The sequence below is a fragment of the Camelina sativa genome, chromosome 17 (genome assembly GCF_030686135.1).
Source record: "Camelina sativa cultivar CO46 ecotype springtype chromosome 17, ASM3068613v1".
NCBI lineage: Eukaryota > Viridiplantae > Streptophyta > Magnoliopsida > Brassicales > Brassicaceae > Camelina > Camelina sativa.
The window spans coordinates 5,694,186-5,721,041 of record NC_141896.1 but is presented as its reverse complement, the minus strand read 5'-3'; the positions used below and the strand labels follow the sequence as shown (position 1 = coordinate 5,721,041).

The window sequence follows — 26,856 nt, the reverse complement described above, 5'->3', positions numbered from 1 at the left end:
ATCTGCTCTAGCATAAGTGATATGTTTGGCCTTGAACTCATGTTCAATGACGAGTATCATTTAAGCTGGTCATCTGATGTTTCCAAGCATCCTTCTATCACCAAACCCATCATCTGGATCCTGTTTCAATTGACCTATTATGCGTCTTATCGAAGTGATCAAATCCTTAGGCACTGGATGGTAAAACAACCTTGCCTCGACTTCAAAACCATAGTCGTCCGGATCTTTGCTGGTTTGTTACGATCGGTAGTGTTTCTCGCCCCGATGGATTTCAAAGCATCGATTCTTTTCTCAACGTCTCAGCGTCTTAGTATTATGACCGAGACAAAACAACTGTCCTCTGAGTTTCTCGAGGATGGGCTTTCGACCTACCAGGATCTCACATGTACCAAGAGGCTCTCATGCTCATGGTTCACAGCTCTCTTGGATTTATAGTCGATGAATTATCTTTCTAACCTTGTGGCATTGGGGAATGCCTTCCTTTGTATTACTTTAAACTCTGAAACTTTTGCTTTTTGTACTTGTATCTATTACTATACTGAATGAATGAAAGCAACTGGTTTGACAAAAAAAAATAAATAAATAAATAAATTTCAATTAATTTCTTTGAGAAATTTCCAGAATTAACCCATGATGATGAAGTGGTAACTGGTAACAAATTACAACCTAAATAAAAAGAAAAATATGGGCAACAAATTGTTCCCATGCATCGATTTAGATATGAAGCTTAATTAAAGAAAAAAAAGTCGTTTGGTTTTGTTATACTATGATACTAGGTTTATGTACTTTCTTAACTCGTTTTTATTTCTTTTACGTGAACGAAGAAACAAATAACTTTTCACAATAAAAATCAACTTCAAAAGTTACTTGTTTTTTGTAACATAATACCGTATAGTAAAAATTGTTGTCAGCATAAACAACGAAAAATACCTAAGGATATTTATTTAGCAGATCATTAATAGTAGTTGTTTAAAACATAATTTTCAATTGTTTTCTCCACGATACACCAATATTATGTGACTCATCAAAATTGAAAGTGATTGTAAATGGGAAAATAGAGTAAAGTCGAAAGCAGAGGATGATTCCTCATGGAGACAATTATCGTGGCGCTGACTGAAGACGACACAACATGAAAGTGACGCGCACCTTAATTAACCGTCCTTCTAAATTCTCTCTATTAGCAAAATTCTATTTCCAACATGGCTTATTTAATTATTACTTTATTCTTTTCAAAAAAATTTTGATTCTGATTTATTGCTGACACGATTGCGCAATTAGGGCTCACCAATAATATTTTTTTCATAATCAGCTTCGAATTTATAAAATGCAAAAAGGTTAAATATATTTCTTCCGCTCTAGTTTAACTGTTGTTTAAGGTTTTTGCACACAGATTAAGGAAACTATTAAATTTTATGTTTTGCCATTCATTAATATATTTTATAATTTTTTCATTGGTTGAAACTTTAATACAGCAGGGATTAGATTGGAATATTCATCAAACATCTGCATTGAAAATCTAAAACGACAATTAATATGAAACAAAAATTAAATCCTAAAACGATAACTAAATTAGAATGGAGGGAGTACTATTTACTATCGTTTTGCTGCCATTAGGCCTAATTAACAGAGAAATTAACTATATATACATTATACGTCCTTGCAATTTGCATCGATGGTTCTTCAACACATGGACCCTTGCTTAGCTGATTGTTCCCATCTCTTTATGTCGACGATACGATATACATACGACGCCCGAATATATTAGGCTATTGACACGAAAAAGAAACGAATAATCTATATATATTCTTTTTCTATTCATGCATTATCTTCCAATTTTATTTTTAATACTTTTAACAAAACTAAAGAAATATGGATATGCTGATTTGAAAAAGTTTAGAATAAGCTTGAATAATAACTTACTTTTCAAAAAATAGTTATTATGATTTTCTTTTTTGTCTATATATGTAAATGTGATTGATATATACTGTATCATATGTGCAGGCATTCTTCCCCTTCTACCATAAATGTATTTTTCAGGATATTTTGTGTTTTATAGATTTTTAAGTTATTCTGGACTTAGTTTATGGTCACCAAAATAGTTAGGTGATATATATTTTTTAAAAAGAAAACACGACTTTAAAAATGGAATGAGAGGCAGATTCTCAACATTGTTATCCAAAGATCTTTGAAAAGGGAATACCAAAAAGAACTCATGTGCGCATTATAAAAAAATAAAGAATAGCCCAAAAAAATGTAAAAAATACTTACCGTAAATCAAAAGAGGTTGATAAAATTTGTATAAAGAATGACCTACTTTTAGTGGCCTTCACTTTTAATAACACGAGAAATCCTATTTTTATCAAACAAGAACCACTAATATATAAAGTTGCGCATATAGTGTGTTTTTAGACTCTACAATTACACGAAGAGACTTTCACTTTGGCAGCCTATATATGCGTTTCTATAGTATAATTGTTTTTGAACAAAAACGAAAAAGAAGTATAGTATAATTGTTATAGGAAAACATATATAACTATGTCATATACATATGGTTCTAAAGATCCAATCGTGTCATGTGTTGCGCTCGCTCTCCAAATCTCCCATAACCACATAGTATAATTTTTATTTATTTTTTTTGTTGAATTGATTACCATAATCCATATCCATACTGATGTTACCCAAAACCAGTGGCCAGATTTTTTTTTTTTTTAATAGCCAAATCGTTGTATTTTCGTTCTAAAAAATTATTTGCCTATCACATGACTAAAATGTAAGAAGGATGGGACCTAAATTACCCGTTAATTCTTCTATCACTATTCACCCATTAAGAAAAAAAAAAAACTCAAACTATCTTTCTTTTGTGCAGATTACAAATGTATTTAGGGCTTTATGGATCGAAAATAAATATATACTCAGCTATCATGTTCTTGGTAGTAGTGATATAACATGATTATAGTTCGTTACTTGGAAAAATAAAGCGGATTCTCTTATTTCTGGTAGACGCATATAACAAATTATTGAGAAGATAAAGATCATAATTCATAAGACTACCATTCTGAAGAGAATTCATTGTAAAAAATGTATATTGAAAATATTTGAAAAACATTAACTGTTTGGATTCGTTAAATATTTTGACGTCTAATAAAAATTAAAAACCATTTTATGAAAAACTATAATAAAATATCGATTATTCGTGGTATTTTTTTAGATTATCATAGATAAAGATATAATTTTTATACTTTCTACCAATTAAACTTAATTCTATCCTATAACATATCTACTTTTTCCATTAGAAACTAATATATAATTCCTTCATGACTTTTGGACAAACCTATTTATGAGAAAGAGACATGTACAAATAAGAAAGAGAAGGAGAGGGTAGCAATGTGAGGGCGAGATGTCTGGGGTATTCGGTTTTGAACTTTGACAATGTTTAAAGATGATAAATTGATAATTTTGAGTTTCAGGATATTGGAAAAGCATATCAGATTCAGATCATGATAAAAACGTTTGAATAGATAACGTAAATCAGTAAAAAAAAAAAAAAGCATTAACTAATTTTATTACTAGCATTTAGAAGTCGTCAAATATCAGATCTTAATTAATATACTACATAAGTACATATATATAGTAACTTAAAAAAAATGCCGCTCTATAATCATACTGACTTTGGTGCGCACATGAAATTTTATCAACCACCACTCTTTTTATTTTCACTACTTTATAAGAGATACCTAATGCAAATTATAATAACGCTAGTGATAAATTCATGAAAAATATGTACAACCCCTAGTTCAGTCCATTTGAATTTGGCACCCTTTTAATATGTAAAATCACAGCTATCGCTTCATTAACATATATATTTCCTAATAAATAAATGTCAGGTGAAAAAATAATGTCAAATAAATACAGAAAAATTGAATAGGTTTTACAATTTTTTTTTTTTTTTTTTGGGGTGAAACTAAAAAATAATGTCACATTCCAGAAAATAAAAGAGAATAGATTGGTGGGGGACCACGTAAGTTACTTTTGTGCGGTTTGTGTACTTGATTGCTTTGTACTCACGTGATGCGTTGTTAATGGGAACTTAAAATGATCAGAAATTTTTTAATAATTGAAGTATCCATCTATGTTTATTCGCCTGCTTTTTTGTTTATTTTAAACCTAGAAAAAAACTAAAACCTTAGTATATGCTTTTGGTATATTGATATTCAAAAAACATACGATAGATTGAAACTGTCCCCAGTTTGTTATCTTCATATCCAACATATGAAGATTACTCCCACTCACAAAACTCAATTATGCTCCTTCTCTCAACTTTAATTTACTTAGTATTTTTCAATATATGTATGTATGCACTCTTTTTAAATAGAAGAAGTCTTGCGGGGGGGATCTATGCTGTATTAGAGAATTTTAATTGTTGATGACAAAGGAATTATTATAATTCATGATTATATAATCTTCTATCTAAGCCATCATGTAGTTCACATAGTTTTCATTTCTGATTTGTCAAAGACACGAAAATAGTTTTAGTTAAGCGTTGACATTAGTTAGTTGGGTACGTATTTTAAAACTTCTACTATTCATAATCGATTTGTCATGTTAGTAACACTAAAATATTTCAAGAAACAACACTTTAATGAAAATAAACTGGATTCCCAAACTTAAGATAATTATAACATCTTTATTGGTATTTTTCTTTTAAAGTGATAATTTTATGAATATTTTCAAGTTCCTATACATAATAACAGTGTCTTGTATTTTTATATACTCTGCCCGCATTCACGTGTATCCCATCCGTACGTCTGCGCAACCGAACAAATAATGATAGACTAGGAGTTAAGCACAAAGAAGATCAGATCGGCCTAATTCGTTTCCAATAATTGTTTCATTTTTACATGTCAATTGTAATATAATTATAAATAACCCTTAATTAATGGTGGTTTTTAGTTGACAAATCAGAGGGTTTTTTTTTTAAGTTTGAGAGAGATACGTAAATCAATACGTGTAGTGGACCTTTTGATATTATCTTTTTTTTTTTTTGAAAAAAGAAAGGCCTTTGGTGTATTGATATATATTTCTTGATACGTGTATGATTTGCACGATGATGTGAACATCATGTGTAGGCCTACGTATACGCATACTTAAGTGATATAGATGAATTAAAATAACTAAAACCATCCAAATATCCGAAGAGGTACATTTTGTCTTTTCTACCTACTTTTGTTCTCATCTAACTTTTTTTTCTTCTCTTTTCTCGAAACTAGAATTCAATTTCTTGAGCCTATTAATATAATCAGTACGTTTCCTTCAAAACAAAATTTACGCGTCTAAGTGTGTATGATATAGTGGAAAGACAATCAAATGCAACATTAGATTGATATAACAAAGAAGAGATAAGCTCGTTAACAATAGTTTTTTATTACTATATAATCAATGAGTGCGGTCATTCTACAGTGAAAAGAAAAGTGAGAGGTAAACTTAGATTGATTAGTAATTCAGTTTTGTTGTTATTGTCAAACTTACACGATTCATAGAATGATTCAAATTAACTTTTCCTTCTTTAGCATTTAGAGTGATTGACACGATCGTTTTCCATACAAAGCATTACACACACACACACACTCAAGAAACATCTCATCTATTGAGTATCAAATACTGGCAAAAAGAGTTAGCGATATTTTACATAGAAAACTGTAAAATTAAGAAAAAATTATAGTGAACTGTGAATAACCGACACATTGATTTAATTCTAAGCTGTGAAACTCCATAATTAAAACGTATTTCTACGTATGAATTCTGGCTACTCCTTAAAAGAGAAACAAAATATTCAATATAATGTTATATGTTATTAGTATATCTAGCAAATAATAATTTTAGGTCACTCGCCACCAAAAAATCGTACCAATATGTTTGATATGGACTACTCGAAATGTCATACCCAAAAAAAATAAAGAGGAGAAACGTGCATTTTTGATAATACAAATCATATTCTTTAAGAAAAGTAATGGTTCGATTAAAAAAGAAGAAGAAAGTAATAGAGATAGACAAATATATGTATTAACCCAAGAATCACAACTTTGCTTAAACCACGTAAGTTGGCAACACTAAAGATGCCTATTGTCCACCAATTAAAACAATCACCTTTTGTCTAAATCCACACCTTATTCCAAAACTCAAAATTTCTCAACATCACCTACTTTTTTTAATAGAGGTTCCCTATAGTAAAATATACTCATATCACATTATGATATATGTAAAAATTAAGCAAAACTATAAGATTAAGGTGATGATTTTAACTCGATTGCAAAGTACATCAAGGTTTAACAAGCTAAACTATTATCCCGCAAAATTTACTTTGATTGATGAAAAGTTTTATGGGCATATACTATGTATTGTCTTCAAACTTAACCAATGAAATTATGAGACAATAGCAAAACTCGTAGTGGAGATGTTGTCTGCGTCCTATCATATCTAAATATGAACATGGAAAAAAGTAGTTTTGATTTTATGCCCATAAAACTTTTACGTATACGTGTAAAAAATTATCAAAAGCATAGACAAATGAAATCTACATATGAAAAAATGCATTCACATAGCTCGACATGGAACCAATGGTATAACATAAAATAATAGACAAAAAAGTTAGCAAAGTTTCCTAGAAAATTTGCTTAAAATTTAAAGAGATAGACAAAAAGTTATGTGTATCAAACTAGCTGCTATACAAAATATACATACTTTATTTTTCTTTTCCGTCGGTTTAAACTGTACCATGGGTCGATGAAGTTGAATGTAGGGTGCTAAAGGACCACCTAAAGGCTAAAGTCTATGACCACTGGGACAACTACTAAATCAAAACATTTCTTACGTGTTTACATTATTATTTTCTTTTGGTGAAATACGAGTTCAAAATATAAAGCTAAAGCTATATACTACTAATTAATATGTGGATTTGCAAAAAAAAATGTGGTTGCGCATAATGGACATAGCTCACAGAACAAGCAGAATGCGTGAGAGAGTAGTTGGAATTAAATAAACTTAGTTATCAAAGATTTCTTCAGACAAAGTAAATAAAAAAATAAAACAAAAATATCGTATCCATAATTTGTTTAAAATTCCACGGAAAAATAGAGTTGTCTTTTTTGATTTTTGTCGCCATACTAAAATTTTAATATACTATGTTTTGTTATTACATGAGATATTTTTTTCTGTTCTAGAAATCCAATTTCTAAAAAAAGGTTTTTAGGAGATAATAATAATCTGTGGAAAAACAATCTAGAGAGGGGCGTAATTGACTGGGGCATGTGCATCCCATCTGCAACGTGACCGGACTTCAAACTCCGAATTCAAACCAATTTATATTTTTGGTGATGAGCTTTTTTAATTTTAGAAAGCGACACCTTTTTTTTTTTCCCCTTCTTTTTTCAAAATTTCAAATTTTATTTATTTTCCTAAAAAAAAAAAAAAAGGCAAGGGATCCGTGATACCAAAGGATTCGCTCTCACCACGCGCCTCAGTATCCGTCACATCTCACGCGTTCCTTTTCTCTCCCCCCCCCCCTCCCTCCCTACTATATAAATCTCGTGTTCCCTTCTTCCCATTCTGCACCTCTATCTCTCACTAATTTCGATATTGCCACTCACTGAATACCAAAAACCCGAACCAAAACGCAATCGGTTTAAGCTATGGTGGAAGAGTTGTTGTCGTCGTTGGCTAATTCTGAGAAGCTAACTCGGACTGACTCCGTCGAGAAAAAACGACTCAGAGAAGAAGACGAAGACGACGTCGTTACCGACTCGCCGGAGGTGAAGAGGTTGAGAGATGATCTTTTCGATGTTCTCGATGACTCGGATCCTGAACCGGTGAGTCAAGATCTCGACTCGGTTATGAAAAGTTTCGAACACGAGTTATCAACCACCGCGACGACCGGAGGAGATACTCAGCCGGATCTCGGTTATCTTCTCGAGGCTTCTGATGACGAGCTCGGTTTACCACCTCCTCATCCTCCTCCTCCGTCGGTGGTTTGTTCTTCGGTTCCCGTCGCGAAAGAGGAAGAGACGACGGATTTAGTGCGAGTTTCGTCTGATTCGTCTGGGATCGATGAGATTTGGGGGTTCGAAGATCACGTTTCGGATTATGCTGATTTAGATTTTTGTCCCGGCGCTGGAGATTACGTTGCTGTTGAAGGACTTTTCGAGTTTTCCGACGATTGTTTTGATTCCGGCGATCTATTTTCGTGGCGGTCGGAGTCGTTACCGGCGGAATAAATAACAACAAACTTCTCGGCGTTTTTTTATTTATTTTAATTAGGTGGGAAATGGAAACGGTGCCGTTTTGTAAAGCGTTTTGGCTCTCCCTACCGTTTTATTTTTTTACCGTATCAGTTTATGGTAGATGGTTAATATATCTCTATATTAATTAAAAGTTATTAGGATTTAGGAAAAAGTTAAATATTTTGTTGTTAGCTGGGAAGTACTTTTGCTTAGATTAGTATAAAACGAATTCGTTTGTTTGTTCTTCTCAGATCTCTTCTTGTCTTTTTTTTTGTTGCATAGCTTTTTTTAATGTGAAAATTTAATATGAAAAAAAAACACTTTGTCAATTTCTATAATACGAAACGTCGGCAAGAGTCTGATTTCATTTGTAGACCGAGGCGTGGATGATGGCCCATAAAGCATGTTGTGATTGATAGCCCCACAGGCCCATAACAAACAACTACTGTCTGGTTTAGAGTTAAAACAGATAATCTATTTATTTGTCTAAACCATCATCACTAATGGGCTAAAGTTGAACTAATGAAGTTGGTCAACCCAATTATGCAAGATAAAAAAGGATTGGTCAAGTCAAGTTGACTATATTTCATTCGGTACTTAGGTTCTTTAACCATTACCAAATCCGATAACCGGTCGAGTTAACTGGAAAATATGAGTAACCGGGAATTCGTTAGTTTATACTTGCTGTGTGTTTTCTCCTGCTTGATGCACTTATTTTTATCTTGTGGTCGTTCCTTAATTAGACGACGCTATAAGGATGAAGATCCCAAGGTGTTAGTTCATTTCATGTCACAGGCGTTAGCTCACCCATTCATCATGGGCAAGTGAACCTCATTATATATATATTGTTGCCCTTAGATACCTGTATATTGTATATAACACAATTTAATTTTGATTAAGATTCTGAAGAAAGTGTGTGAATGATCAATCATCTTGTTTTCAGGTCCAATGATTTAGTCTTGGACCATTGTTTGGTTGGTGGTTTTCACATAATATCATTTCCATATGTATATCAGAGTTTGAGAGTACTTGTGTCAAAAGATTAGGTAGCATTAGAAGTTTGTTTTGCAATTCTATAATTACAAAAGATTTGTAATGTGTTTGGTTTACCCTGAGATGATATTGTGATGAGTGGGAGAATTATTTCTAGAAGAAAGATTGCTCCGTGCCGGCTCAAACTTTTTTTGCACCTTGTGCCAAAATTTTTTTTTCTCCTAATTTACAGGTCTTATTTATAGATTTTCAGTATTTTGGGGTTTTTTTTGTCAAAATATGAAACATTGAAGAGTCTAAAAACCTTATAATTTTTTTCCAAAATATTGTGATATGGTGCAAATGCACTTTGTGCACTGGGTCAGCGCCGGCACTGCTCCGTATTAGTAAATAAAAACAACAGCTCTTTGCAATTTTTCGTACCTAACATAAATAAAAGCATTCTCTTTATCATAATAACAACAACATGCATGCATTATTGTTACTATGCTTTTGACATGGTAAGTTGCGTGCAGATGAGTTGTACTTACTAGTCTTTTGATTCTCTGCTGTTGGAATTATAGTCACACCTAATAAAGAGGAAATGGTGTTTTTTTCTAATGGCTGATCCCACGCTTTAATAATTCCTCTAAACCTGTCATTCTTACACTAATTGCAATGTTTAAGAGCCGTAACATTGACACTTCTCTTATATCAATTTCACGACTTTGTTATGAGTGTTCCGTTTATAGTTTGACGAAGACGTTATTTTTTCTGTTGTAAAGTAGTACAAACGACACGAACGTTCCTTGTTATGAAACAATAGTTATGAAGTCTATAGTTCACATTATACGGGAAACATGAGAATCTTCCATGCATTTTCATGTTTCATACAAGTAATGGTCGGTTCAAATGTACTCTGTACCGGTGACTATCTTTTTTATTAAGTGTTGTATGTTTTGAGACTGGTTCAAGTAGCTTTTTGTATGTAAAATATATTAAAAGAAGGAGAGTAATTAACACGATTTTCTACTAACTTTATGTAGACATCAAAGAAAATTCGAAAATAATAAAGAGTAGTATTCATAAGAATTTTTTAGTAACATCTCTTTAAATTGTCCAAAATATTTATCTAGGATAGCGTATTTGGATATGCTACCCATTTTGATTGATCAGTTTTTTTCAATAAATTTGCTTTACCATTTGGTCTTACGATTAATTCAATCCTCGCGCGTGATATTCAAGAGCGGTCCATTTTGGTTTTATTATTTGGTAATTCGTACCACATTTTCTTCTTAAAAGGTCGTTTTTTCCAACTTCTGAAAACTTCGTTGCTAAGAAGTCTTCGCATGTCGTAACGCGTCTTCTTCTTCGTCTTTCCTCTTATAACTCTTCCATTCAAAGAAAGACAACATAGACTATCCTCTCTATCTCTCTCTCCCTCTGCAACTCGGCCATGGGGAAGAAGCTTGACGCTTTGCTTGGTCGGAGTTTCAAGATCAACAAGTTCAAGTCTCTTCTCAACTTAGCTCTCACAAGGCTCTCTATCCTCAAGAACCAACGTCAAGCCAGACTCTCTCAAGCCGTCTCTGATGTCACAGAGCTTCTTAAGCTCGGCCACCACGAGCACGCTTACCATAGAGTCGACCAACTTGTCAAAGAGCAAAACACCCTCGACGTTCTCTTCTTCATCCATGGCTACTTCACTCTCTGTCAAGACCGTATTCACCTTTTCGAACACAACAGAGATTGTCCTGAAGAGCTTTTAGAAGCTGTTTCTGGTTTGCTCTTTGCAGCTTCTAGAATCGGAGAATTTCCTGAGCTTCAAGAGATTCGTAATGTTTTGATTTCGCGTTTTGGCAAAGACCTCGCGGCTCGGTCTATTGAGTTGCGCAGTAATAGTGGGGTCGATCCCAAAGTAAGCAGCCTTGATTCAAGCCATACTATATATTCAATACGTTATATCATATATCTCTCTCTTGATAAACAAAATACTTACTGAGTTTCATGTTTCTTTTGGTGTTACTATAGATAATTCAGAAGTTGTCAACAAGACATCCACCGAGAGAAGTTAGAATGAAGGCTTTAAAGGAGATCGCTGCAGAGAATAACATTATTTTGAAACTAGAAGAAGCTTCTACGTCCACTGAGGTATGGAAATCTGCATTTAGTCACAAAGAAAACAGAAAGTGACAAATTATGTTCTAATCAAATCAAATGTATGATATATGCAGGGAACAACAAATAAGCAGGGAACATCAGATGTCACTAAGGCTAAGCTAGCAAGTGAAGATGGAGAAGATGAGATAGGAGAAGGCTATGGTTTATCTGACTCGGTCAAAAGAGGAAAGAAGAAGTACAAAGATGTGGCTGATGCAGCACAAGCAGCATTTGAGTCAGCGGCACATGCAGCAGAGGCTGCAAGAGCGGCTGTGGAGCTTTCTCAGTTTTCTCCTCGTGGACCAGACACTCCTCGTGGACCAGGAGGGGAAAATTCATTTAATGATTCTAAAAACAAGGAATCAGAACAAGAACAGAAAGGTAATGATGATTATTCAGAAGGTAAAGGGTATGTGAGGTCAGAATCTAAGAGTTCGATGTCGGATTCAGAAGACATTATTGATGAAGTCCCAGTGATGTCATTTAGAGAAGACCCTGTGAAGCTATTGGAGAAGGATACTGTTATCTACGATAGTGAAGAAGAAACCCAACTTGGTGTTCAGAGTAATACTATTACTAAGGTTAAAGATGAGCCAAGTCTTATGGATGGTACAAATAGAGCGGATACAGGACTCGTGGATCACATGGTTCATTCAATTGACGATCCTATTCTGCGTAAAGTGGGTATGAAGAGTCCGATTTCAGTCAGAACCAGAGGAGTTCGTGGATACTAAGGGATAAGAAGTATATATATTTTATTTTTTCAGGTGCAATCATATGGTTTAGTGGCTGAGTTTTGTACAATCTTTCTATGTTCTCTGTTTTTTTTGGGTAATGATGTAAGATTACGGTATTCTTTATGGATATAAGCTTTAATTATGTTGAGCAGTATGCATATGCATGTGTTTTGTTTTAAGAACTGAAGCAATTTCGAAGAACTTACCTGCGAAATTACTGTCCTCTGCCCCTCTTTTTACCATGTTGAATTAGGTCAGCATATGCCTGGAAACTTAGACCCACATCTTCATCATATTCAATTCCAAGCTCCTCCTGCCAAGTAACAATAGTAAAACATTACACCCAAGCTGAAGTAATTTGTAAGAAGGAACATGTGAAAGATGTACGATTCTTCACCTTAAATTCCTTAATATCTCTGGGGAAATTCTCTGTTACAGTATCCCAAATGTCTCTGAACATCCTCTTACGCTTACGCCACTGATTAATCTTATCCGCGTACATATCTTCAACAGCCTTTTTGTCTTCTGGCCTCACCAATGTAATCCCTTCACGTAGTTTGATTAGTTTGTCTTCCATTTCCTTAACCTGGTACACAGTTGGAATCACTTTATACTTTCTAGGCTACTTCCTGTTATAATTACTCAAGGAAAGATAATACATACCTCTTTCCTTAGTTTGGTATCTTTCTCTTGTATCTCTTCTAGTGTCAAGTTAGACTGCAAGCTCTTGATTTCTGCGATAATATCACACAAAAGATAAACATTATCCGAAACAGCAGCTGAAGTTATGAAGTTTCACACCATCTAAAGACTATGAAGTTATGAAGTTTCACACACCTGACTCAACTTCAGTGATAGTTTTCTTCTTCTCTTGGAGCTGTTCTTGAAGTTTGACATTTTCTTCTTTCATCTGAGCAAGCTCTTCATTGTTTGGGATCTCAAACTGGTCTTGTCTAGCAATGTAAATCTTCTGTTTACCATACTCTTTGAATGTGATTTTCCCGGAATCAGCAAGGCTATCAAGTGCCTTCTGTACTGCTGTCTTCTTAAGGTTAAACTTTTGCAAAGCATCAGCTGCGTTTTGTGTGTTCAGAGGTCGGTTTTGCTACATCACAAATGTAACACAACAAACAAAACAACACATTCAAATCGAATTCAAAATCTTCTAAAACATCACTGAGTACTTTAACCTAACCACAATTTCAATTTCGAAATTTCAAACATCAGTGGTTCGTTTTAAAAAATTGGGGTTCCGACAAGAATAAATTAGAAGTCGAAGAGGAAGGTGCTCACCTCGTTTACAAAGTTGAGGACGATAGCTGCAGAGAAAACAAGTAAATATAAGTGAGAAATCAAAAAAAAAAAAAAACCCAGATAGGGTAACGATGATGAACAAAATAATCGAATCAAGATCAAAGAGAATGAGAGATAGATTATACTTTCTGTATTATCCGATTTAGGAGCCATTTTTGCCTCAAGTAATGCGCGGGAAAATAAAAAACCTTAGAGAGCGAGAAAGCTAATTCTTTTTCTTCTTTCCTTTTCCGATATTTTTATGAGGAAGAAGACAACATCACATCATCACCGAGAAGCTTCCTTTACACACGAGAGAGATATAGATATTAAAACGGCGGCGTATTAGGTATATGGGCCTTTTATATTTTATACGTAAGCCCATTAAGTTAATATCCTTGACAGGCCCAATTCTATGTAAACAGAACAGCTGCTGAGAAAAGAAGAGCTCCGGTTCTTTCATTCTCCTTCTTCTTCTCTGACTGATAGATCGCTCGGAACTTGGAAAACAGCGTAATCGGTAAAAATCTCGATCATTTCTTTACTTAGAAACAATTTCGAATGTGTATTAGAATCTCATAATCTAGTTTTATGTTTAGATCGTCAATGAGTTGTTGTCGTCTCTCTCTCTAGGTCTTCTTTTCGTGTTTGGTTCTGATGCTCATTTCTTTCTGAGGTTAAATGGCTAACCTTTGAATTGATCTCAGAGACAGAATTGAGCTTAAAGTTTGTAACTTTATCTTCTTTTGTATTGATGGTAGTATAGTCTCTCTAGGTCTTCTTTTTTTGTGTTTGATTCTGATGCTCATTTTTTCTGAGGTTATATGGCTGACCTTTGAATTGATCTCAGAGGTAGAGTTGGTTTAAAGTTTGTAACTTTATCGTATTTTGTATTGATGGTTAAGCATTGTGTTTTATTCTGACTTTTGTGTACTTCGTGTTTGATATAGGATTAGTTGAGGAAGGTAAGGAGTGATTTGAGTATTGGTCAGGATGTCTACGGCTGATGAGCCTCTGTACCCGATTGCTGTGCTAATAGAAGAGCTGAAAAACGATGATATTCAGCTTAGATTAAACTCTATTAGACGGCTTTCTATCATTGCTCGTGCTCTTGGTGAGGAGAGGACAAGAAAAGAGTTGATCCCATTTCTTAGTGAAAACAATGACGATGACGATGAGGTGCTTTTGGCTATGGCGGAAGAGTTGGGTGTTTTTATTCCTTACGTAGGAGGCGTTGAGCATGCACATGTTTTACTTCCACCGCTGGAGACACTCTCTAACGTTGAGGAAACTTGCGTCAGGGAAAAAGCTGTAGAGTCACTTTGCAGAATTGGTTCTCAGATGAGGGAGAATGACTTGGTTGAGCATTTCTTTCCTCTTGCTAAGGTTAGATAACTCTTATCAAATCTCTTTGGTCAGTTTAATTTTTCTCTTTCCATGCTCTGTCTAACTTAATCAGCCTTGTGAAATTGAGGTACTCGAAAAGCTAAAGAACATAGATTTTTGGGGTCCATTGTGGCCCAAAGTATGGAAATAAACTTTTGCCTCTTGTTTCAGTATTCTCCTTTTTAATTGTTTAGAGGATAGGTTGAAGTCGTTTTCATCTAAGGGAACATCCAATCATATAACTCTGTCTTCATTAGCGTTCTTTTGGGTTGTGGTTGTGTTTGTGACCATACACCTGTATAGGAACCCAAATGATTGCTATGCTCATACTGCGCAACCAACTTAAGCTTACTGAACACCGTCATTGTTTAACAGCGACTTTCAGGTGGTGAGTGGTTCACAGCCAGGGTATCAGCATGTGGGATTTTTCATATTGCATACCCAAGTGCTCCAGATCAGCTAAAGGCGGAGCTAAGATCAATATACAGTCAGCTGTGTCAAGATGACATGCCAATGGTGCGCAGAGCTGCAGCAACGAATTTGGGGAAGTTTGCAGCTACAATTGAATCAGCTCATTTGAAGACTGACATTATGTCCATGTTTGAGGATCTTACGCAAGATGGTAAGTTTTCCGATTTTATATGGTTTCCTTTTGCCAGCATATACCTACTAAAAACTTTTCATCAAGTTTGTTTGTGGGGGTGACTAATGTAAATAAAGGCAAGTAATAGGTTACTGCATTTGAACACTGAGAATTAGTTGACGTTAAGCAGCACTAGCTTTGTCCACATATCAGTTTCAGTGTCTTACTTGTATGATGATCATATAGCTTTTGACTATCTTACTGACATTGATATCAGATCAAGATTCAGTTAGATTATTGGCTGTTGAGGGTTGTGCTGCTCTTGGGAAATTGTTGGAGCCCCAGGACTGTGTCACACACATTCTTCCTGTAATTGTCAATTTCTCGCAGGTGAGTAAATGTGTTATTATGATAATATTTTCTGCGGGTGAGCTTTATTGGAAAGCTGTAAGGCAGATATGTATGTGCTGCTTTGTCTTGATATTTTGTCTCTGAGCAGGATAAGTCATGGCGTGTGCGTTATATGGTTGCAAATCAGCTCTATGAACTTTGTGAAGCTGTAGGACCAGAGCCAACTAGGTAAGCAATGATGGTTGAACTTAGCTATGGTTTAATGTTTTATTGATGTCTTTGTTTACCTCTATTTCTTACAATTCTATATCAAACTTTATATTACTGGCTTCAGAGGTATGGTGCTTGGAAAATTTATATTTGTAGAGTTGAGTCATCTTGATAGTTTTCCCTAATTCTTGTTTATATTTCCTTATTATGTGCCTTGTGTGTGAAGGACGGATTTGGTGCCTGCATATGTTCGTCTACTTCGTGATAATGAGGCTGAAGTTCGGATAGCAGCTGCCGGAAAAGTTACCAAATTTTGTCGCATATTAAACCCTGAACTCGCTATCCAGCACATCCTTCCCTGTGTAAAGGTACACGCTTAGGAATATTTCATTGATCTCACATGGCCCAAAGGATCGATATACCTTTTGTGTTTGCTTATTACTGTTAGCTATTAGCTTATCGTTAAATTGACCCGTAGGAATTATCATCAGACTCTTCTCAGCACGTCAGATCTGCATTGGCCTCAGTTATAATGGGGATGGCTCCAGTCTTGGGTAAGGTAATTAAAAATCGATACATTGTGCTTCTTCTTCCTTGTCTCCTTGAATTTGTCATCTGTAAAAAAATGCATATAGTCTGGAGTCAGAATGCTAATAAATATTATATGCAGCTTTAGCATCTTTAAGGTAACGATTATTTCTTTTGTTTGAAACCATGCATTTCTAACTTAGCTTTGATATTCACTGCAGGATGCGACAATTGAGCATCTTCTTCCAATCTTTCTTTCTCTATTGAAGGACGAATTTCCTGACGTACGCTTAAACATTATCAGCAAACTTGACCAAGTGAACCAGGTTTGTTATGATCAAGCCAGAGACTACTTGACAGCAACTTCTTTGTCAATCCATTTTTCAGATGATGATGCGATCTTTTTTAAAAAAAAATTGGCAGGTTATTGGGATTGATCTACTATCACAATCTTTATTGCCAGCCATAGTAGAACTTGCTGAAGACAGGCACTGGAGGGTACGTCTGGCTATAATTGAGTATATTCCATTGTTGGCCAGCCAATTAGGTGTAGGCTTCTTTGACGATAAGCTTGGTGCTCTTTGCATGCAATGGTTACAAGACAAGGTCCATTATTCTCTACCTCCACTGAATCATCAGATAGTTAAATCTGTAATTTCTACTATTTGAAATTTTGGAAACTTTGTATTGTCAGGTTCACTCAATCCGCGAAGCTGCTGCAAACAATCTTAAGCGTCTTGCTGAAGAGTTTGGTCCTGAATGGGCAATGCAGCATATAGTTCCCCAGGTTTGTCTAGAAATCTGAAGCGTGTGTTATATTTTTTCTTCACTTTATTTCAAATCGATCATTCTTGCTATTGCTTACATACTTTTGCAGGTTCTAGAGATGATTAACAACCCACATTATCTATACCGGATGACGATTCTTCGTGCAGTATCGCTTCTTGCGCCAGTAATGGGATCCGAGATCACATGTTCAAAACTCTTGCCTGCGGTAATAACTGCATCTAAAGACAGGCAAGTCTTTCATTCTGTCTATTGAAACATGAAGTCTCATCGATTCAATTCATTGCTCCTAGATAGCTAGCTAAGTAAAAAAATATACTCTGTCTTCTTATCAGAGTTCCAAACATCAAATTTAACGTCGCCAAGATGATGCAATCCCTCATTCCAATTGTTGACCAATCGGTTAGTATTTCACACGGCATTGTCTTTTTGTTTTTGTTCTCACGAGTAGAGAACAGCTTATTATTCAACATCGTTCTCATTATGGAATCTAGACTTAAATGTTGTTTTTTTTTTTTTTTTTGGTTGTGAAAGGTTGTGGAGAACATGATACGGCCATGCTTGGTGGAGCTAAGTGAAGACCCAGACGTTGATGTACGATTCTTCGCAAATCAAGCTCTCCAGTCTATTGACAATGTGATGATGTCTAGCTAAAAAAATGATGAAAAAACAGCAACACAATGTGTTCATGAGGTTTTGTAAACGATACTTCCTTTCTTGTGTGTTGTCTTTACCTTTTAGACGTAAAGTGACCGACCGACCGTACGAACTTTGTCAACTGTGTCCCTCTGCTACTAATGTAATGTTGGCTTCATGCCTTTTTTTTTTGTCGTCTCTCGTGTTCTTAATATTGGTTAGTTTAAAATATGGGGAATTGGCAGAAATAACATAAAAAAAAACTATAATTAATTGGGTGACTACTCTAACCATAAGGAGTTAATATACTCTGTATTTTGTATAATATTTCTCCTCTTACTCTCGTTGCATGCCCAATAGTTGTCTATCGTTCAGAAGGCAAAGAGTTGATGGTTAGAGTAGACCTTTGATATCCCGCTCACTCCGAAAACTCGATTCATTTGGACTAAAAAAATATCTGATAGGCGATTCTCCCTTTTTTCTTCCTCTCTTTGTCCATGTTTTAATCTTCCGACTGCTGCGTAATAGATCCTCCTATATCTGCAAATTAAGAGGGTTGAAGACGCCAGCTTTACCCAAGGAATTTGCAGGAGAAATCGACAATCTCGAGGCAATAATCGGAATATCGTGTACCCAGTCAAATTCCCTCCCGGTGAACAATTCCGAGTAAGTCTGTGTCTATGTTAGTTGGGTGAATCACAAATCTCGCTAGTTATGATTAGACGTGTAGATGAACTAGGAGCAGCCGCCGTCACTAGATCCGGCGTTTAGGGGTTAACGAAAACGGAAATATTAGATGTGTTGAAAGTGGATACAGTTTGGTTTTAAACTAAACAAACTCCTTGTTTGGTAGTCACTTACATAATTTAGTTGCAGTTACCATGAGGTGTCGATAGATACATTCAGTGCCACCTTGGTCCCAATACACGTATTGTCCATACTATTTGTTGACTCAAATTAGAAGATAACTAATTTCAGAATGTTGGTGAGTTGCAGAGGTATCTGGAGATGGATGAAAGTCGATTACCACACCGCCTGTTCTTGACCGGGGGTGAGCCGTCTGGCAGAAACAGGGTCAACAATTATTTCAATTTACGATGGATAGAAAACATCAAAAAGGCACTTGATGAGGACCATTTGGAGAAGTTGGCAAATTCACAGTTTGGGCATTTGATGTTAATGGGGAACCACACTTTCTCGGTGATGTTTGTACATTACATCCTGTCACGCCAACTGGTCACGGATAGAAAGTACGAGTTGTGGTGGGTGTTTGCGGGAAAACCAATTAGGTATGCTCTGCAAGATTTTGCCGTCGTGACTGGCCTAAACTGTGGAAAAGTTGGATTCAAGTTGGACAAGCGGAAGGGTAAAGCTGTAAAGAGAGGTTGCAGTACAACCTCTGCAATGTGGAAATCGTTGTTTGGTAGTGAAACTATTACTGGGGAAAAAATACAGAGATGCTGACACCAGGTTCCGACTTGCGTTATTGGTTCTAGTGGATGGCATTTTATGCCCCACATGTGGAAATACAAACATTAGTCCAGAACATGTAGAGCTGGTTGCGGATACAGTAGCGTTTTTAAAATATCCTTGGGGACGTGATTCCTTTCTTAAGACGGTTAAGAGTGCAAAAGCCAGAACTGTAAAGCAACTTGCACAGGATACATGTGCAATAAAAGGGTTTTCGCATGCGTTGGTTCTGGTTACAGTTGCTTGTTGTCCAGCCATCATTCAAGGGCCTGCTTTCGGAGACGATGTGCACGGCCCAAACACTGCAGTAGAAGGTATAGTCCAGCGTATTGTGAAGCGAAGTTTGACTATTAATGTTCAAACTGCGCGTGTGGTGGACCAAACATGCCAGGTAAGATGAAGAGTGACCCTGTTTTCATACTGCTTAATCTTACTATTTACTAAGCTAACTTCTCAGCCGTTATTTCTAGGCGCGTGTGTGTTCTTTGTTGGCTGGCCATTTAGATTCGGTAGACAAGGAACTCGTTTTCACAGACGAGGAGGAAGACGAAAACGTAACACATCTTGTCGAGATGGTCTTAGACGAGTACCCTTTTGAACACAACAGCTGGAGTGGTGGAGTGGATGTTGCTTCCATCCATGATGACGGACCACACGCTCCTTTGGTAGACGATGATGAAGAGTGTGATAACGGTTGCACCCAGGGAACACCAACCCAAGCCGAAGGAAGCAGGGCTAGTGTCGGACTAGGATCTACCAGTTCTCAGAATGTTGACGTGCCTACTTTGATCAAACATGCAGTAGAAGCGTGTGAGGAACGCTTTAATCTAATACAGAGGAAACGTGACCTGGAACTGATGAATTATTTTGTCAGGGAACTTCAAAGTTTCGAAAAAAGGTGGGTTCAATGTTGAAAGCATATAAGGAGGATAACCCTCCCGTTGGTAATGTGGAGCGGGCTAAGTGCGGTGAGGCGAAGGTAAGGACGGATGCACGAATGTATATGGAAGATCGAATGTATCATACTTACCAATCAATATGCATGTCATTAACTTTGTGATTGTACAGGAATCAACCGAACCAATTGGTGGTAGAAGCAGCCAGGCGGAAGACACGCATCCGTCCGGCAAGGTTTGTTTCTTGTTTGCTGTTCCTTACTGCTCTGTAATTTACATGTTGAGGCCCGAATAACTAGGATACGTTTCACTACCTTTAGGAACCTAACAAGAGTGAAGCCCAGTCCAGGGAGTCCAATGGAGATGTCAACATCATGGCTGATGTTGACCCCCCCACTTTCTCTATAGGACTTACACAACTTGTGGCGGAAGAAACTTTGAATAATGCTACGGTATAACTTGTATCCTATTAATTTACATATACTATGCGAATCTATACAGCTTAACAGTTTCAAATACACTATTTACTTTGTTTTAGGAACCGTCCCCCAGTCTGCAAGGTAATGAGGTTGATGTAGAAATTGCTTCAGACATCGTTGATTTGACCCAGGATGAGGGTAGAGTCTCGCAGAGAAGATCCAGTAGGCGGACCAAACGGGTGACTCAAAAGAGAGCAACACCTACTCGTATGAGCATCCGCTTAATACGCAAGGAACAAGTTGCACCTGATTTTTCCACATTGAGTGACTATATTGGTAACAAAGCTTGTAGTCAACAAAATGCCAAAGATGGTAACCGTAGGAAAAGGTCCAGGTTTTCGATGCAGTCAGAGAAAGTTGAGTCGACAGTTACCGCGAGTACCGTGGTCCCCTTGAGGTTTGTGGGGGGGGGGGTTTGATGCTTTCTCCACTCCAGATGACAAACTGGTCGAGGTTTTCCTCCGTGAAATGGAAAGGGCCAGGTAAGTGATGACTCATCCTTACTATTTCTGCATAAATTTGAGCAACTGATTTAACATGGTGATTTGCTGCTGAATACCTATTGGCAGATCATATCAGCTGTCGTGTGGCATGGTTGTGGATAATACTGAGTTTCTAAGCATATATACAGCGACGAAATTCCTAGATGAGTTGGTGAGCTATTTATACTTTGCAACAACCCTCTTGTATTAGTGATTCTGTCTTCTCACCAACTTGGCTAACCATGTACATTGTATTCAAAACAGGGGGCAAATATGCTGGTTAAGTTTATCCAAGCTCATCGTGATGCCAGTCCTAACCAGCGGTTTGATTTCATACCAGCCTCGTTTCTGTCCATGCTATACCGTCAATATAACCGTTTTGGAAGAGCGCTGGATAAAGCCACTTTCCCATTCTCTGATTTAACGGCGTTGCCATTTCGAACGCGACCTAACTGGTTTAGTGAAGTTGATATTCTATACAGCCCCATGCAGATCGAGCGACAACACTGGATTGCTCTTGTTATTGATTTGACGACATGGCAGGTTATGGTTCTAGACTGCAACAAATCTTGTTTGACGGATCAGCAAATTAATAAATATGTAGAACACGTTGCCGTTATGCTTCCATATCTAATAAGAAAATATGTTGATAATGGAGGGTCATCTACTCGAGGGCTTGATCCTCTATCCATCCTGCGGCCTAGTATACCATTCCGCTGTTCAAATCGGGGTAAGCAATTTCTGTGCAAGTTGTGTTTAACATTACATGGTCATCTACATGTTTGACGACCTGACCAATCCTTTGTCTCGTAGCCTATGTCAAAGTTGCGTCGCTAATTCTGCTCGAGCTTCACGCGGTATCGTCCTTAGCAACTTATTATAGGAAACTTGATGAGGAGAAAGTACAAATAGCGGCGAAGCAGTATGCTCTTGGTGCGTTTGCTACATTCTCGGCTGCTACCAATCCAATATAGGCGTTGAAGCGGTTAGGCTATCGTTGTGATGTTATCAGATTTCTGCACCAAAATGCAGAGGACTTGTATTTTCTTTCTTTCTCTCTTGAAATTCTTAAGCTATATCTACTGAGATTGGATGGAGGCTAAATTATTATTTCTACATTTGAGATTATACTATTCTATTTCCCTAGTCTATTTACTATTCTTTTAGAGCTACCATTTAATCAAACTGAACTCTTCTTCCAATTTTCATTAAACAAAGCAAAGGTTGGGGTTCTGAATGTTGGGTCTTGTAGGGTATAGTGCCGTTTTTTGGTAAACCGTAGTCAACGGATGCATGGATGTTGGCACTAAAAGCTTCTTCGGAGGGACCTAAACCGAGTCTGAGGTTGGGGTTCTGAATGTTGAGTCTTGTAGGGTATAGTGCCTTATCTCTGTCAGGATAAAGCCACTTTCCCATAGGTTGTCAAACACTTCCTGTTTGCAGTGACCACGGCTTACGTGGATAACCGGGTCGCCAATGTTTGGAGAAACATTTAGAAGTCGTGTCATGACTGTTATATCCTGACAGAGCTGCATTAATAAACCTGAGCCGGAGTAGATAGTGGAAATTGCAACAATGACAACACATGCTGTCATGGGAGGCGAAGCACCTTCCCAGGGTTTTAGAGTATGGTAGGATATTTTCTATGTGAACTTAATATATTATGATACGTTCTATTTTATCGATTGGACCCTTGATATGTTCGTGAAGTGCCATAGAAGAGAACTCGAGTTACTAGTTACATAGCCAAGCAGGGTATTTTATTAATATTACACAAAAAACAAACTATTGTGCCAGTGAGCATTACAACACTATATACACCATAGACGATTTAGCAACCAGATACAAATATATGAACAGAAGTAGAGGTGCTTATACTTCAAAATAAAGTGGTATACACCATCCTTGGATATACCAAATTATTTTGAGTCAAAAATTGCCCCTGTCACCGATACTATATACATCATTGCACTGGTTGCTTCCATTATTTATGAACACATCCAAAAGACCATCGCTCCGCACATACTACGTACCCCATTGCTGTAGATAGCTACTTATATGGCGTTTTTGCAAGATGCCTTGTTGTGCCCTGTGCCGCAACAACGGGAACATCTCCTTGTTGATTTAGGGCGCGGACGCTGCATTAACGTAACATAAATAGAGATTGTCTAGCATTAATGGAACACAGCAAGGGATAAGTACAACTACGTTTTCACACTAATAAAACAAACCTTGAACTCTCCTCTAGACAAGATCCTGATTTTTTTGGGTCTACCTGGTGGACGGCGGGAACGTGGTGGGTTAAGGTCACCCCTGGTTCCAGATGCAGCATCCGCCGTAGTATGACCACCAACAGATGGAATTGGATATATCTTCTCTTCGTATGAGTGGCGGATAGTCTCCTCAAAGTAAGCTGTGTCAACGAATGTATCTATAGACACACCTAAACGCGTTGCGGCTGCTATGGCATGCGGACAAGGTATGCTCAAACACTGAAACTCGTTGCATGAGCATGTCCCTTCAACCAATTTAACAGTGAAGCATTCTCCACTCCTTATCTGGACTTGGAACTCAAAGTCACTAATAGGCCGAACCGCCATAGACATGGCACTTTCGAAGTTCTCCTCAACAATTTCACGACACTTTGGAGCTATTACTGAAGCGGAACGTGCAGACCTAGCTCGGCGTACAGCAAACCATTCCATCATTGTCGTCCTGATGTATTCTAACATACAAATGAGGGGATATTCTCTGGCCTCTTTAAGTACTTGGTTCCATGACTCTGCAATGTTACTGTCCATGATATTGTACCTCTTCCCTTGCGAATGAACCCTGGTCCAGTGTGTGAACCCTGTAAAAATATATTCATGACTTATCTCTGTTAATTGAATACAGAGTAAGTTAGATTGAAACAGAGTTGACCAAGTGCTTACCAATGTCCACTAGATAAGCTGCACAACCAGGGTTAACTCGTTAAATTTCCAAGAATTTTTTGTTGAAATCTTCAATGACAAATGCTCTAGCTGCCGAAGACATTAGACCAGCCAGCAACTGGGGCTTGTATAGATGGCGCACATTGCGCCAAAGATGCACCGTACAAGCTGAGTGGTGCGCCTCAGTGTATACCTAAAATGGTATAGTGATTAGTATTTCAGCAGAGGTGTTTTAAAAACTATATGTTACAAAAGAACAGACGTTAATTCTTAACAATTACCTTCCGCAACCCAGTATATATGCTGTTGTGTCGATCTGAAATGAAAACTAAGTCGGTGGTGTCGTGTACGAATGTAGAAAGGCTCCTGAAAAACCACTCCCAAGAATCATCGTTCTCGCTATCAACTACTGCGAAAGCAAGTGGAAAAATTTGGAAATTGCCATCTTGACAGCTTGCGGTAAGGAGGCAACCACCATATCGAGCCTTCATGGAAGTTCCATCAACCACCACAACTTTCCTCATGTATTGATACCCTTTAACGCATGCTGCATATGCGAGGAATTGGTATTTAAATCGCATTGCCCCATCAGGCTCGTCGACATGCTCAGTGAAACAGACAGACCCGAGATTTGTTTGCTGTAGTAATCCAATATATGTGGGCCGAAGGGCATAGCTACCAGCCATTGAACCCATTGACAGCTCCATTGCCACCTCCCTTGCACGCCAAGCTTTCCAGTAAGATATGTTGATATGGTACTCATCAAGTAGAATTTTGCGGATTGCAGCCGCGTTTGGACCACGCCTCACGCCCACGAAATGGCTCTGCATTATCTCTCCAATAACTTGTGTGGTTGCCAGTCGATGGTAGCTCCTCCTCTCATCAACCGTGCAGGTATGTTTTTGAGTTGCTTGGCGTACTTGGAAATGATCAGAAGAATCAATCTTAGCTGCATAAACACACCACGGACATGACTTCGATATACATTTGAGCACCATGAATTTTGGTGTTGACCGGCTTGTCCTGAAATGGAACTTCCGATTGATAGCATGTATGGCAATCTTTATCTTGCAATCTGACTTTGATTTGAAAACACGCCCAACAAACAACTTGTCCCCTTCGTACTGTATGTCTGATATAGCTGTGTCGACACCTGCAGCAGTACGAGCGCGACAGAGTGTTAGTTTCCATATGTTCCATAATATTGATTTTACAATACCTACTATATGTTTCTTGTACTCTGTTAGTATGAATTACCTTCACCTTTTCCATCATTGAATACTGGTGGTGCATCACGGCAGAACAACGCCGGATCGTCAGTCATATATGATAGCATGGAATGTAAGGCTTCCTCCACTCGTCCCCACATTGTAACAGAGTTAACTTCCACTTCAACACCTATGCCTTCTGTGCTCCCAGTAGAAGTTGTGTCAGAGGGGGGTCTATTTGGCTCACCTTCGGTGACAGGATCATTGTGGCGAGGCCGAGCTTGGCTACACTCAACTAGCATTGGATTATCAGGTTGCGAAAAGGGGACAATCTGGAAGTCATTGTCATCACTGTCCGAAGAAGTTTCCTCTCCATCAGCATCCGCAACAGCTTTTCCTTTATCACGTGCACAACTGCTAGTAGGCTTCTTCCGACTGCTACCACCGCCTTCTTTGATAACAATGCCTGACTGCGATGTCGGCTGCACCGAGGCCATGATGATATCCTCCTTCGCAACGTTTGTTTGGTTTTCTGATTGTTGTTTCGGTTTTGGCGTTGAGTAGTCTAATGCAAATTCATGCCAGTCAATATCATCTGAGTCTGATTCAGAATCTTCATCATCATTAGCAGAGACATAGCGTAGCCAATGTCTCCGCGGAGGTGGGGGCGAAGCTTGTTCAGGACAACTCTTGTTAACAACACTTACGCATAGGTCAACTTCTTCTATAAAACGCCGCATCCTTATGAATACAGCAACGTCTTCATCGTCAGTAATGTATTGCGGGGTGGATCCGTTACCCTCATCAAGTTCAAACCACGCAGGAAATTGGTAAGACATCTTAATGACAACTTCATGTGCACGCAACACCAGCTTCTCCTTCACCTTCGCCACCAGTTGTTTGTATGTCATTCCATCTCTAAGCCGGACGTAATGGTTCCCCGGGACTGTCTCTGGCTCAAAGTTCCATACGAAACTATCGACCTTTATCCACTCGCCTAAAATCACATGCACCTGGTCTTTCACACTCATCTGCGAACACACATGGAAACAGAGGCGTAAGTAGGATATCAAAAAACAGTGATATACAGGACCGTATACGACCTGCTACTACTGTCCTATACAATATTAATCTAAAACCATACGGATCAAACACACCACGCTCTTTTCATCCCAATCTACATATCCACACTTAGGAGTTCTTATAGACTTGCTGCCGCTATATAGTACGATTGAAAATGGGAACTATATTTAATACACATAGGCATAGTGAACCACTTTTCGAAAGATCCGCATCAGCAACACAATTAATGAACCAGACAAATTAAAGCTTTTTACCTTCTCGGTTGGAATAAATTCCTTTACTGCGAACCTACTACTCTCCTCGTTCATACCATTCACAACACAGCTGTTCGAACTGATAAAGAAAGCGACGGCTCTACTCTATTTATTGACCACAAACTCTATACCATAG

The 26,856-nt window shown here is 37.4% G+C and overlaps 6 protein-coding genes and 1 pseudogene across 6 annotated transcripts; 5 read left to right on the top strand and 2 right to left on the bottom strand.

The window, feature by feature from the left end:
* The first annotated feature begins 7,144 nt into the window (after positions 1 to 7,144).
* LOC104755620 (uncharacterized) lies at positions 7,145 to 8,602 on the top strand. The gene has a single exon (XM_010478031.3). The coding sequence runs from the start codon at positions 7,686 to 7,688 to the stop codon at positions 8,265 to 8,267; it is 582 nt and encodes a 193-aa protein (XP_010476333.1). The 5' UTR covers positions 7,145 to 7,685; the 3' UTR covers positions 8,268 to 8,602.
* Positions 8,603 to 10,396: 1,794 nt separating this feature from the next.
* On the top strand, positions 10,397 to 12,284 carry LOC104755618 (uncharacterized). The gene is made up of 3 exons (XM_010478029.3): positions 10,397 to 11,163; positions 11,277 to 11,396; positions 11,480 to 12,284. Exons 1-3 carry the CDS (start codon positions 10,702 to 10,704, stop codon positions 12,137 to 12,139), a joined length of 1,242 nt encoding a protein of 413 aa, XP_010476331.1. The 5' UTR covers positions 10,397 to 10,701; the 3' UTR covers positions 12,140 to 12,284.
* On the bottom strand, positions 11,174 to 13,728 carry LOC104755619 (homologous-pairing protein 2 homolog). Its single transcript, XM_010478030.3, has 7 exons — positions 13,582 to 13,728; positions 13,436 to 13,461; positions 12,980 to 13,247; positions 12,806 to 12,876; positions 12,540 to 12,728; positions 12,349 to 12,455; positions 11,174 to 11,406 (listed from the first exon to the last, which is right to left on the bottom strand). The coding sequence occupies exons 1-6, from the start codon at positions 13,607 to 13,609 to the stop codon at positions 12,357 to 12,359; spliced, it is 681 nt and encodes a 226-aa protein (XP_010476332.1). The 5' UTR covers positions 13,610 to 13,728; the 3' UTR covers positions 11,174 to 11,406; positions 12,349 to 12,356.
* A 110-nt stretch (positions 13,729 to 13,838) lies between these two features.
* Positions 13,839 to 18,107, top strand: LOC104755616 (uncharacterized). Its single transcript, XM_010478028.3, has 13 exons — positions 13,839 to 13,955; positions 14,386 to 14,821; positions 15,197 to 15,443; positions 15,682 to 15,794; positions 15,904 to 15,983; positions 16,192 to 16,333; positions 16,444 to 16,524; positions 16,715 to 16,819; positions 16,917 to 17,099; positions 17,188 to 17,280; positions 17,371 to 17,510; positions 17,615 to 17,681; positions 17,814 to 18,107. The coding sequence occupies exons 2-13, from the start codon at positions 14,429 to 14,431 to the stop codon at positions 17,931 to 17,933; spliced, it is 1,764 nt and encodes a 587-aa protein (XP_010476330.1). The 5' UTR covers positions 13,839 to 13,955; positions 14,386 to 14,428; the 3' UTR covers positions 17,934 to 18,107.
* Positions 18,108 to 18,923: 816 nt separating this feature from the next.
* Positions 18,924 to 21,179, top strand: LOC147923350 (uncharacterized; annotated as a pseudogene).
* A 17-nt stretch (positions 21,180 to 21,196) lies between these two features.
* LOC147923349 (uncharacterized) lies at positions 21,197 to 22,335 on the top strand. Its single transcript, XM_087495273.1, has 4 exons — positions 21,197 to 21,242; positions 21,329 to 21,414; positions 21,507 to 21,972; positions 22,056 to 22,335. The coding sequence occupies exons 1-4, from the start codon at positions 21,197 to 21,199 to the stop codon at positions 22,214 to 22,216; spliced, it is 759 nt and encodes a 252-aa protein (XP_087351399.1). The 3' UTR covers positions 22,217 to 22,335.
* Positions 22,336 to 23,049: 714 nt separating this feature from the next.
* Positions 23,050 to 26,829, bottom strand: LOC109130072 (uncharacterized). Its single transcript, XM_087495272.1, has 6 exons — positions 26,721 to 26,829; positions 25,433 to 26,414; positions 24,457 to 25,328; positions 24,284 to 24,368; positions 24,176 to 24,193; positions 23,050 to 24,093 (listed from the first exon to the last, which is right to left on the bottom strand). Exons 1-6 carry the CDS (start codon positions 26,772 to 26,774, stop codon positions 23,447 to 23,449), a joined length of 2,658 nt encoding a protein of 885 aa, XP_087351398.1. The 5' UTR covers positions 26,775 to 26,829; the 3' UTR covers positions 23,050 to 23,446.
* Between the last annotated feature and the right edge of the window lie 27 nt (positions 26,830 to 26,856).